At 38.8% G+C, this 12,575-nt stretch overlaps 2 protein-coding genes across 4 annotated transcripts; one reads left to right on the forward strand and one right to left on the reverse strand.

Annotated features, from left to right (window-relative positions):
- Positions 1-532: 532 nt before the first annotated feature.
- On the forward strand, positions 533-5,680 carry LOC149013802 (uncharacterized). 3 transcript variants are annotated; one of them, XM_089157987.1, is made up of 9 exons: positions 533-856; positions 1,075-1,246; positions 1,373-1,555; positions 1,648-2,131; positions 2,794-2,941; positions 3,035-3,162; positions 3,290-3,352; positions 4,400-4,474; positions 4,560-5,680. In XM_089157987.1, the coding sequence occupies exons 4-9, from the start codon at positions 1,940-1,942 to the stop codon at positions 4,629-4,631; spliced, it is 678 nt and encodes a 225-aa protein (XP_089014113.1). In that variant the 5' UTR covers positions 533-856; positions 1,075-1,246; positions 1,373-1,555; positions 1,648-1,939; the 3' UTR covers positions 4,632-5,680. The 3 variants fall into 3 exon arrangements, with proteins under 3 accessions (XP_089014113.1, XP_089014111.1, XP_089014114.1); XM_089157985.1 differs by having other exon boundaries at positions 3,272-3,352; positions 4,560-5,678; XM_089157988.1 differs by having other exon boundaries at positions 534-856; positions 2,794-2,920; positions 3,272-3,352; positions 4,560-5,672.
- A 1,355-nt stretch (positions 5,681-7,035) lies between these two features.
- Positions 7,036-10,836, reverse strand: LOC149013803 (Pentatricopeptide repeat (PPR-like) superfamily protein). Its single transcript, XM_089160179.1, has 2 exons — positions 10,555-10,836; positions 7,036-9,559 (listed from the first exon to the last, which is right to left on the reverse strand). Exon 2 carries the CDS (start codon positions 9,405-9,407, stop codon positions 7,356-7,358), a length of 2,052 nt encoding a protein of 683 aa, XP_089016305.1. The 5' UTR covers positions 9,408-9,559; positions 10,555-10,836; the 3' UTR covers positions 7,036-7,355.
- Between the last annotated feature and the right edge of the window lie 1,739 nt (positions 10,837-12,575).

Consider the following 12,575-nt stretch of genomic DNA (forward strand, 5'->3'; position numbering starts at 1 on the left):
AATAAACACAGGGGGTGAGACCTAAACACACCAACCAAAGTTTATAATTGGACATGTCAACTATAGGGGCAAAGAAGTTTGGAAAATTCATAAACAATGTAAATATGCAAAGAGAACACAACACAAGTAAAAGAGATGTACAAGTTTACAATCATTATATAACATGTTGAGTATGGCCAGCTACAATTGTGCCGACGGATACGGGGCCCGCCCCCGGGGCGGGGGGGCCGGGGGGCGGGGGGGGCGCCCCGAGCTGAGGCCCACATCACTTTGGCAAAAGAGAACGAAAATCGGAAAAACAAACGAAGTGGGGAGCATCGCCGCTTGAGAGGCGACAAAGCGGGGGAGCGACAACGGCGGAAGTGCCGAATGAACTATGCTTATACCTCTCCCCAAACTCGTTTGGCTAGTGATGACTTAAAGCCGAGCCGATATTGTTAACGGCTCTCCAGAAGAAGTATCCGAGGACCTGTGATGACCGGGTGAATTCGGTCAGCCGGTGGACTTATTTGTTAAAAGGAAAAGAGTACTGAGAAGGTCGTCCCCATGGCAGTTGGTAGGCATTTACTGTGTTGCATCTCGCTCGTAGTATCAGAAAAGGACTTCGATCTGTGAAGATTGCCATTTCAGAGCACTTCTTACTTCAACTCTTCTCTATTCGTTTTCTCTCTTCGCTTCGATTTCTCGATATAACTTCATCTGGATTCGATTCGGTTCGCTGCTTCTGAGTGGAATTTGATTTTCTTTTTCCGATGCCGGAAAACCTTATTGTTCACTAAAACGATTGAAATCGACTGCATTTCGTTTGTTATTGCGAATCGATCCTTGTTTCTTCGAAATTGAGAATTTCGATCAGGTATCTCTGTTTATTTGCTGAATTTTGCATGCATTTGGCTGGTAAACTTATGGATCTTATGAATTTGTTCATTTATGCATTTTTAGGTTACTGATACTGTAATCTGCTTCGATTGAGTTTATACTGATATTTCTTGCTTAATTCCTTTTTTTTACAGAGTTCTACTTCAACGATAATCGTATGTAATCTGTAAATTATTTTTTTTTTCTAAAATGCAGGGATAAGAGTGGTAGCAGTGGCTGATTTCAGATTTCTACGATTACTCCAAACTTTGATTGTGAAGAAGTTCGATCAGTGCTTCAGAAGTATTACTTTTTCTTCCCTCCGAATTCAATTCTAGACAGCGGAATCCACGGTTTATTTCACGGAATCAGAATCTAATAGGGGAAGGTAATTAGTTCGGGAAAGACTATTTTTTTTCTTTCATTGCTTCCAGATATTGCAGTGGAACTTGTATGTCTTCCGGATTCTAGACTGATCAATGTAACCAACTGATTTTAAGGCTTGTGCTTCCAGGTTACAACCACAGTATGATGTCATCCTTCGGTTCTTAATTCGTACCGACGCATAAAATCGGCATCTTTTCCAAACGAAGCTACTTCCTTCCAATTTATTTCCACCAACCAAGTCCAGAAATATGAGGAATGGTATCATTATTATCTGGTGCGGTGTGTTGAAAATTCGCCAGGGTGTCAATGGGTAAGAAATCACTTATTTAGAAGATGCTGGGAGGCAAATATTTTAACTTTGTGATCCCAATCAATTCTTTTTCTTTCCCCTTCTTAATGTAGGAATTACTGCGCCTGATCCCGTTGAAGTCGTCATCTATCCACCAAGATCATTCTTTCTTATTATTGTTTCTATATTTTTGCCCGTTCGAAAGCTTGGTTGATGGATCAGTGAGGCGAGTTAGTTTGGAGGTAGATCAATAGGAAGTTACCTCTGCAATATCGCCGACTTCAAAGGATTTGACATATTTAGATTTTCTGAAGTTTGATGGGATTTATGTCTACTGGGTTGCTCCTTTTTGGATCAACCGAGATTGCTCAATTTACTTCTGAGTAGGCAAGAGTTATCAAGAAAATGCTGGAACCTGAGGTGTGTTCTTCACGGATTCTGTCACCTTTTCGCGAGGAAAGTGGTGATGAGGAGCTCTCCGTTCTTCCCCGGCACACCAAAGTTATTGTTACAGGAAACAATCGAACCAAGTCTGTTTTAGTGGGTCTGCAAGGGGTTGTTAAGAAGGCTGTTGGCCTTGGTGGCTGGCACTGGCTGGTATTCCTCTATTCTTTTCCATAGATTTGTGTTCATTGTCGTATCGATGCCTTTTTTGCTTATATTCATTTGCATGTCTGTAATTTTTAAATGCCTTGAATGCTCATTTTTCTTTTCCCGATTGGTAATTGATTCAATGTGGGGGTAAGAAATTTTTGCTTACATTTGATACTATTCCCATTTTTGAGCTTTTGCACGAATAATCTGGATGCTGGGGTTTATATAAATTGGCATATGGGAAGAAACTTTATTTTCCATGGGCTGTGAACATTGCTCCAAAGCAATTCAACGGGGAATTTTCCATCTTATGTATTAATTAAATACATTTTACACACTGAAAAGAATAGAACATTCAATCAAACAGATAACATTCCTGGTATGAATGCCCTCCAAAATCCATGGGTAAGCCATCTCAACTTTATTGCATGACAATGCTTGACCTTTGTAGATCTGAAGCTGCCATAGGTGATTGCATTCTTCTTCTAAAACACTCATTTGATAAATGAATCTTAAAATCATGTCATTGTATTGTTGATGGTAGATTAGGAGATTTTGCCGTTAACTCTATTTGTTGATTCTAAATATTTAATCTAGCACTTGAATGCATAACTTCACTGTTTTTCTTCTTTTAAGTAAAGAAAACTGTATCTGTGGAGTTGCAGGTTCTGAAGAATGGAGTGGAAGTTAAGCTACAAAGGAATGCTTTAAGTGTGCTAGAACCACCCACGGGAAATGAAGAGGATGATGATGACCATGATTTAGATAATTCTTGCAGTAGCTCAGATATGGGTGAGAAGAAGAATAATTTTTGTAAGCCTAACTTGTAAATAATTTCTGGATACATGCTTTTCTTGAAGTGGAGCTCAATTTTTTCTTACTGTGAGTTTACTGCTGCGTGAACAGCTAGTAGTATTCAGTTACACAAATCAAGCAAGCCAAGAGTGAGGCATACAAGGCCCTGGATATCTTCCAAATCAATTAACAGAAGCCATAGCAGAGAAACACACTCAAATAACCACAAACATCAACTGGTAAGAATTCAGGAGCAAAAATGTCTATAAAGTTCTTAAGCTTTGTTAGGATATATAATTAATTAATATCTGTTGGTGAAGTTTATGCAACAATAATCTCATTTTTCAGTTTTTCTTGGATCATCAGAGGGTGAACTTGGCAAAGCTAGGAACGAATTCATTGTGGAGATATTGGAAACAATTCAATCTTGTAGGTTCACTAACTTTTTATGTTTCAACGTTATATTATTACATAGTTTACTAACTCCAATGGTAATTTTATTTTATTTATGAATGATGGGAAGGCACGTGCAAATGAGTACATTGACGGCTTTGTCTGATGCAGCAAAGCTTCATGTGTTTTTGTTAAAATGGTAATTTAGATATAATATCCTGCTTAAGTGGTCCAACTTGTTCTGTTGGACCGGATCATTTTAAACTGACAAATATTTGGTGGATTGCATCTGAGATCAAAGTAGTTTTTATTTTAATCTCAGTGACAAAATTTTCATTCGTTGGTAGACCTAATTCCACTTGTATCCCCTTACACCCATGTAATATTCTTGGATTCATTTATTGTCACATGGCCAATGCTATTGGTTTGAAATCTGAGAATTTTGATACTCTGCTGTCTAGCGCCTTGCTTGCTAATACTGTTGTTGACTGAGATCATGCCACATAAGCTGTGGAATACACTCAATGGTAAGTGGAAAACTGTTGTAACGTTGGATGTATTCTGCTGCTATTTTGGTTGTCTCTATGATCGTATAATGGTGACAGGGCATCCAGGCTGCGAAGATCAGAATCCAATATCTGATGTCTTGGCAACCTTGGGATCAACCTGTCTATAATATTTTTAGTCAAACCCAAATTGTCATGGGATATACTAGGATTTTAGTACCTAGAAACCAGAGTGGTCCTTGCTAGATTAGATTGGTGAGGAATCAATCAGCACCGGCCCAAAGTTGACATTGTTCTAGACTTTGGAATGGGATTTGCAGATTCAATCCTTATTTTATAAACCCTGTTCCCAAAAAAGCAACCCAACCATGACTTTTATGTGGTCCACCGGACCAGAAAACCTTCTTGTGTATTTTATTATAGTTAGAATCCATCAATGGACTATTAAATTCTTACTCTCCTGTCCAAATGGTCATTTATAGATATAATTTTTCAATTAAATAGAAGTCTTTTTGTGTCTTCCTAATTATGATCTCTATCTTTCTTGGCAACTGAACTGGGTGAATCTTCATTGTAGGCGAGGAACAATCTTCCTCATCCACCTTCTAGGGAGCAACTGGTGGATGCTGTGAAGCGGCACTTTTCATCACAGGTGGTGGCTCTTTTGACTTCCTGCTTCTCCATTTTGTGGATAATTTCATCATTTTAACACTAATTTAACCATCTTGATGCTCCAGCAATTGGACGAGATTGAAGTGATCGTGGAATTTATTCATGCTGCCAAGAAGTTGAAACCTGCGGACTCATAAGATTGGTACACTCTGATGTTTCGTGTCCATCTGGGTTGCAGGAAGAAGAATTGCGGGATTTCCAAATGCTTTGTATTATACGCATCATCAATCTAACCTTAAGTAAATTCGATTTGGCCCTTGTGAGTACTGATGAGTCAAATCCAGATTCTGATGTTCTAATTTATATCGTCTTTATGTTCCTTACCGTGTAGTTAGCCAAGTGGACCTGTGGAATTATGCCGAAATTATCATCTGGGAACCCACAGGTGAACCTTAAGACTATTGAATGGCTGTTGTACAGTAACTGTCCTATGTAATCAATTATCATACTATCATCAGTTAGTGCATGTGTTTGCTCAATGATGCATTATATCAAACAGTTGCAGCGAACTACCCCACCTGCTCTCTCTTCCCCCAAGAAAACAATATCATTAGTTAACCAGTATGAAAAACTCAGTTCAGTTCTTGCTTATGCGCACAATGAGCTTGAAAGGAAATCCTAACGAGTATTTGGGATCAAGTCTTGTATAGCAACATGATCGATATTCATTAAATGCGTTTTTTGTCTGAGAGCCTTCGTGTTTCTTTTAGTAGGTAGAGATCTGTGTTTTCTCCATGAAATTTTGACGATGCTTGTATCATGATGGAGACGCTCCATGGTTTCATCCTGCAAAAAGTTTACTAGTGCCGGAAACAATAATGTTAAAGCGTACGATATTTTAGGGGCTCTGGAAGGAAGATGATGGGAAATTTATGGGAGATGGGGACCATGACAGGCTGTCGTTTGATGTCACGAGATACGAATGGGGCATAGCCAGATTTAGTGATTGGAACGGGTCAGCGGCAAAGACGGTAGAGTGCACGAAAGTCACCACAGGAATTTGTCTTCTCTATCTATAAGAAGATGGTGATTGGACGAACGCAAGCAAAACGCCATTTGCTTCTTTTCTCGTGGTAAGTTCATTGTTGTCATTTCGACGAACAGAGCTAGGTTTCCGTTTCCTACCATGAATCCGGATCATCACCCCCATTGATTGTCGCGTGATGCTACCGAGTACAGAAAAAGCTGCGTGTCTGAAGGGATTCTGTGTTGCATGCCTTACTGCCTTTGCCTGCCTTTGCTTGCAGATGATGTGCTCTAACGCCAACCAAACGGTGGCTTGGCGTGGCGTGGTGTGGTGGCCATACTCGTCTGACTGTGTCAGCCACATGTTTTTTTTATTGATACACGACACCTCAGGCCAGGCCGCTTAGGTGACCCAGGAACCCTACAGGGTCAGGCCATGGTGGTATAGAATGGCGCCCGCACAGACAATTACTCAATTCAATTGGGCTGACAAAAGAGGACAAGGAGACTTTATGGAATAAAATGTGCAAACCCAAAGGATAGAGGTGGACTTGGTTGAGAAAACTACTCGGAATTATAAGATTCAGCATACGAGTATAGAGTATAGGGTGGGTTTTAGAATTTCTAAGGTTTCTGAGTTAATTGATTTAGAGGCCATCAAATGGAAAGTTGGCTAGTTCGAAGTTCTTTTCACCTGGATGATGATGCTAAGGAGATTTTGAAAATTAACCTAGGTTTATTTCAAATAGAAGATTGGTAAGCATGGGGTCCTGCAAAGTTGGGGTGTAATCAACAAAATTGGCATATCATCATTTAACAAATTTGAAGGAGCATGAGCCATGAAGAAGGAATTGAGGCAATCAACCAAATTCCCCTCTCAGCTGTGGAAGAATGTCTGGGCGTGTAATGCACCTCCCAGGATTTGCAGCTTCATCTGGAGAGCTTGCAATCAAGCACCAAGTATGGGGATGAAAGAAAAGAGGAATGTTAAGGGATGCAACATGTCAGAGATGCGGCCAAGCTGAAGAATCGGAAGATCATCTTTTTATGGAATGTGAGTTTGCCAAATCAATTGGTTTGGGTCACTTTTCTCCTGCATTCCTCCATCAATCAAGCCAGATTTTCGTCTCTTCATGGTGGATTGGCTAAAGCTTGACTGTCCAGGTGAGAAAAGGGGGCATCGTGCTAGATTAGCAACTATGACCTATTGGCCTTTGTGGCTGTCAAGGAATGAATTAATATTTTACAACAAATAGCCTACCCCTCAACAGGTAATTGGGGTAGACTATTTGCATCACCCCATTTGGAAGCAGCATAATCTTTGCCAATGGACCACCAAATCGAGATCTCCTGACCAGCTTAGAAATCCATCTGTAAGGGTTTTACCTCTAGAACTCTCTCTCATCCCCCAAAAACCTTTTGTAGATACACTAAGAACAGACTTATTGTTGTTACCAGGGGTTTGGATACTTCTATTTTGTAGCTCTGAGGCTAACCCAAGCTCTCGAGCTCCTCCTCCTCCATCCCCCCCCCTTCTTGTAACTTCTTTTCGTTTCCCCTTCGGGGTGTTTTATATATTTTTATTCCCCAAGGAAAATAAACTGAAAAAGGGGTTCAAAAAGTTGTGCATAACGATTAAGTCAGGCAAAGCTCAGAATATCCAGCACACAGAGATTCTTCTTGCTGATAGGACTGTTGGTAGGTAGGACGTTGTAAATAGCTAGCAATTCAAACTTACCTTTTGCAAAAACCAACAGCAACACACAAAACTACGAGAATCACTAAAGCTTAATTAAATATTAAGGCTGTTGCAGTTGTTACCTCTCCATGAAAAATAAAGATGATCCCATGAGATAACCGACATTAATTGTCCTTGTTAAAAACAAGGTCTCAACCTAGTTGACAAAGCTCAACACAGAGTCATCTTCAACAGGGTAAACGGGAAATTCAACATCAGTAATGTAGTCTTCCATCTTCATTAGCCTAAACAATCTTCCCAGTATATCATACAACTCTGAAGCTTGAGGATGAGATCTGTCACATGACATAAATGTATGAACCACACCAGAAATTTCCATCCAGCTACAACCTGGCACTTTATAGTCACACCTGCCCCTCATAATTTTGCGTACTCTTGCCACATCAACCCAATGCCCGATGGAAGCATAGAGGTTAGACATGAGTGTATAATTCACAGACTTATTTGGCTCCAAAATGAAAAGCCTCTCTGCTGCCCACCTAGCTAATTCTAAGTTTCCCTGTAGCTTACAGGCTCCAAAGAATGCCCCCATGGCATTTGAACCAGGTTCAAAGGGCATTTTGGCCAAAACATTATACGCTTCCTCCAGATGGCCAGCTCGCCCAAGAAGGTCAATGAGACAAGTAAAATGTTCTGAATCTGGCAGAATTTCATGGTCCTCGGTCATTGAGGTAAAGTATTGTAGGCCCTCTTCTATACGGCCTCCGTGGCTACAAGCAGAAAGGACCCCAAGGAATGCAATCTGATCAAGCTTCAAACCTTTGGACACCATCTCCTCAAAAATTTCTATGGCTTCTGCAAATAGACCATGAAATGCACAAGCACCTATCATAGAAGTCCACGTAACAATGTCTGGGCCTGCAATTGAACTAAAACACTGAAACGCAGAAGTTATAATACCACACTTGGAGTATGCGTTAATGAGTGCATTTGCAACTGATAGGAAAGCATCACACCCATTCTTTACTACATGGGCATGAGATTGGAAGATTTCACTGGTTGCAGGCATGCTGGCACATGAACTGAGGATGCTAGCCCATGTAAGCTCATCTGGCACAAAATCTTGTTGAATCATACTCTTGAGAAGTTTCATAGCGTCCATTCCATTGCCAATCTGTCCATAACCCACAATCATGGTTGTCCAAGAAACAACATTGCGGGAAATCATTCCATCAAAACCCCTGCGTGCGTCCATGATAAATTTACATTTTGCATACATGTTAACGAGTGCACTAGCCACGAGAACATCCACATCAAATGAGAGTCGAATAATAAGACCATGCACTTGCCTCCCCAATTCGCAAGAACCCAAAATCCCACAAGAATTTAAAAGACTACTAAAAGTAAAGTCATCCCCCTTTATACCTTCAGACCTCATCAATTTAAAAACTCCAAAGGCCTCTTCTGCCAATCTGTTATACGCATAGCAGGAAACCATCACATTCCACAGAACCATATCTTTAATAAGAATCCCATCAAATACCTGTCGTGCATCTTTCACAAAATTACACTTTGAATATAAATCAACAAGAGTACTTCCAACAAAACAATTCAGAGCTAGTTTTGATTTGATTACAAGACAATGCAACTGTTTCCCAGTGTTGAGGTCATTTAGCTCAATGCAGCTGCGAAGCAACCCAACAAAAGTGATATAGTTAGGCTCCACCATCTCTATAAGCATTTCCTTGAAATATAACAAAGTCATATTGTGGTTCGACTGAGTACTTCTTTTACTAAAGCCAACTGTCGTGGATATCATTGTATTCCATGTCACGACATTTCTTTCATCCATTTCATCAAACAGCCTCCATGCATCTGCAAACTTGTTGCATCTGAGGTACATACCCAATAGCTGGTTTCCCAGAGACTGTCTACGATTGTACCCTAATTTAATGATGAGCGAATGCACTTGTCTTCCTTCAGGTAGGTGACCCATTTTCGAAGAAATTCTCAAGACGTTTGAACAGAACAAAGTGCTTAAGTGGGATAAATTGGCATGGTTCGGTCCAAAGGTCTCCATTGAAGACCCGAGTTCTCCACTAGGAAAAGTTGAAGTCTTATTACATGGGTCGTCTTCATTTTCTTCACCGCATCCGGTAGTTCGAATAAGAACATTAGACGAGAAAGCTGATAAGTGACGCTTGTCATTTGTAACAAACTTGAAAGGTGAGATGAATTTATAGGGCATGGAACTTGAAAAACATTCGGTGCAGATGAGTAATGATGCATTAGGAATTCCCTCGAGCAAGCTTTAAAGCATCGCGTATCCGTAATGTATTAGTCGGGCGATTGTAAGAGACGTTTAGCTTCATATCATAGATATTATCGTTGAGTGTGGAACTGAATGGAAATGATCAAAGTACATAAGGAAATGATCTAATTTAAACATAAAACAATACATATATAGCTAATAAATAATCATTCTATCATGCACCTATTACTTAAACATGTGTAATTCATAACCACCAATAAGACATGACACATCTTTAGATCGGATTTTATTTATTATAGAAAAATCTTATTCTAAACAAACACATTCATTCAAGTTCAGTGACCAGTAAAAGAAACCAAGATTGTAATAATGAACACTTCAGCTTTTTTTTTTTTCCTAATAAGAGGGAAAATACATAAAAACATAGATAGAAAGACATTACAATCATCCAAAAAGTTCCTGGCATTACTTCTTCTTTTTCTTCTTTTTTTTTTTTAAATTCATAACAGTAATGGAGCTTTTCAAGTAATCAGCCATCAATGACTAAATGATAACTTTTTGGTAGATAAATGACAGATACCTGTTTTAAACCAACAATCTGGAATTCTGTCTCTGGAACCACACTACTCTTTAAAAGCCTAAATTCAAGATTTGTGGAAACATTTCCTAGGTAATCAAAAACAGGAACTAGTGCCCTGAAAACATACTCATTTGTATTCTCTACCATCGTAATACCCTATACAAGAATAAACCAATCAACTATTGGTTTTAGCCCCTAGTAAGGTTCTTTACTGGTCTATTACAGTCAAATATCCCTTTATTATATTATTGGTTTTCAAAAACCAGTAAATTGACTATCTCAATTTGCGGACAGTAAAAAATCACGATAAACTCAAAGATAGATAAACATTAAAAGCATGAATTCGGGTTGATCCACATATTCCTGTAAATACCTAACAACCAAACCGTATTATTAACATGGAAGCTATTGCATCCTAATTCTTAATCACATTTGAGACCCCAAACCACCAAATCGGATAACAAGAAATTACAACCCAAGTGACAAAGCTCAGATTATTATTACTAATAATTCATAGATATATGACTGCGATTACAAGTTTACCTGAAGATCTCTGAGAGAAAACCTTGAAATGGGCTTCTGTCCTTGAACGCTGGACATAGTTGAGGCAGCCTAGCAGGAAGAGTGGGCGGCAGGGTACCAGGAGGAGGAGGGAGAAATAACCAAAGGGAGTGGGGTCGAAGAAGAAGAGGAAGAAGAAGAGGCTACTACTTACTACTGTAGGATTAGTCACCGGAACAGCAGCTACAGAAGAGGCTACTACTACTCTGCAACTCGTAGCGAGAGAGGTAGAGAGTTGAATTCCACCTCTTCAAAAACCCTTGTTTTAATGTTTTCTCCCTTCAGGAGCTGGTTCGCATCGGATGAATCCGATTGATAATAAATTAATGAGTAAATTTTCATCCGGACTCTATGTCATTTTTAGTCCAAAAATAATTGAGATTTTGCATCTGCCTCCCTGTACTATAGAAAAAATCAACTTAAGGACAAACTATCAATTTTATGACTAATTTGCCCCCTTTTTTTTTTTATTTAAGTAAAATCTTAATGAGATGGATGAAGAGATTTTCCCTTCATCCATATTCTTCATTGATTAAGGGAAAAATTTATTTTCTCAACAATGCGAAAGCCACCTTTTGCCTACAACATTGCCTCGGCCATGGATCGAGCGCTCCCCGATTAAGAAAAAATTTAACCGAAGATTCATTTCGATTGTCACCACCACATAAGAAGGGGCTGCAAGCACCGGCCCATACCGGGGTTGGGACAAAGATGTTCAATCTAGGGAAGGATCCGGAGCCCGCACGGAAGAAATTGAGCTATCAAGATTGCTTAAAACCGGCAATTAAATATGGGTTTGTTCTGTTCCAATCCTTGAAATTTTTGTGTATATTATGCATTCTACTGTTATGCAGTTGATTCATTTTTTCTTTCCCATTCCAATCCGTGCTCTTTTCTTAGTTTTTCTGTGTGGGTTTTCAGGTTGGAATGGGAATGTGAATGATTTGTGTACTCTTTTTTTTCTTCTATTCCATTACATCGTTTATGACTCAATGAATGGATGTTGTTTTTGTATGGTTTGTTTATTTGTAATTATCCTTTGCATAAAGTTTAGTAGTGTGTTCTGGGCTCCAATCGTTTATGAAAAAAAAAATTGAGTTCTCGTATGTAGTTTTGTTTCGGTTGAAGGTCGTAGTTGGGGTTTTTTTTTCTCGTTTTTGTGTAGAAGTTTTGAAATTCATTAGGTTATGTCGAAGTGCTTGGAAGGAAATAATCCTTGAAATATTGTGTATATTCATTCTACTCATTTGTTATTTGTTTTTTCTGTGTCTGTCTTAAGGATCCATATCCGCCTTTTTTTTTTTCTTTCTTTCTTTTTCTTTTAGGTTTTGTTTTCATTAAGAAGAAAAAGTACATAACAAAATACAAAAAGACATTATGGTCTTCCCTTTTTGCTCAACTCAATCAATGAAGAAGATGGGTGAAGGAAGAATCTCTTCATCCATCTCGCTAAGATTCTACTTAAATATAAAAAAAAAAAGGGGCAAATTGGTCATAAAAATAATAATTTGTTCTATAAATTGTTTTTTTCTATAGTATAGGGGAGGCATATGCAAAATCTTTGTTTTTTGGGACTAAAAATGACATAGATCAAACCTCGGGGGGTCTAGATGAAAAATACCCTAAATTAATTATTATATGTCAACGACATGTCTCCGATATATCGTTAATATCACTGATATGTCACAAATGTCATCGATATGTTGCCAATGTCACTAATATATCGCCAACATCCCTTCTCTCTCTCTCTCTCTCCTGTTTCTTGTATTTTAAGTTTTTAACCCTATTTTGCTATAATCTTCGACCTTTACAAGTACATTTTGCTTCGTTACGGCTGACTATTATATTGTTTGTATTGATCAAACAAGATTTCAAGCTTCTCCCGCATACAACCGGGCATGTGTCGATCAAAAACATTAGTTTAGATGATGTTTTAAGTCAAAATAACGTTCCCAATGTGTTTATTAATCTCAAGTTAAGCTACACAACAAAATTCATACTAA

This window comes from Hakea prostrata, chromosome 6 (assembly GCF_041222555.1).
Source record: "Hakea prostrata isolate BN-2017 chromosome 6, UWA_Hpros_2, whole genome shotgun sequence".
In the NCBI taxonomy this organism is placed as follows: Eukaryota; Viridiplantae; Streptophyta; class Magnoliopsida; order Proteales; family Proteaceae; genus Hakea; species Hakea prostrata.

Bases quoted from the DNA above. Each gene is read 5' to 3' on its own strand.
- LOC149013802 (XM_089157985.1), top strand. From the start codon at position 1,940: ATGCTGGAACCTGAGGTGTGTTCTTCACGGATTCTGTCACCTTTTCGC. The intron at 2,132-2,793 runs GTATTCCTCTAT...GTGGAGTTGCAG, and splicing joins TTGGTGGCTGGCACTGGCTG to GTTCTGAAGAATGGAGTGGA. The intron at 3,353-4,399 runs GTAGGTTCACTA...TCTTCATTGTAG, and splicing joins ATTGGAAACAATTCAATCTT to GCGAGGAACAATCTTCCTCA.
- LOC149013803 (XM_089160179.1), bottom strand. From the start codon at position 9,407: ATGCCCTATAAATTCATCTCACCTTTCAAGTTTGTTACAAATGACAAG.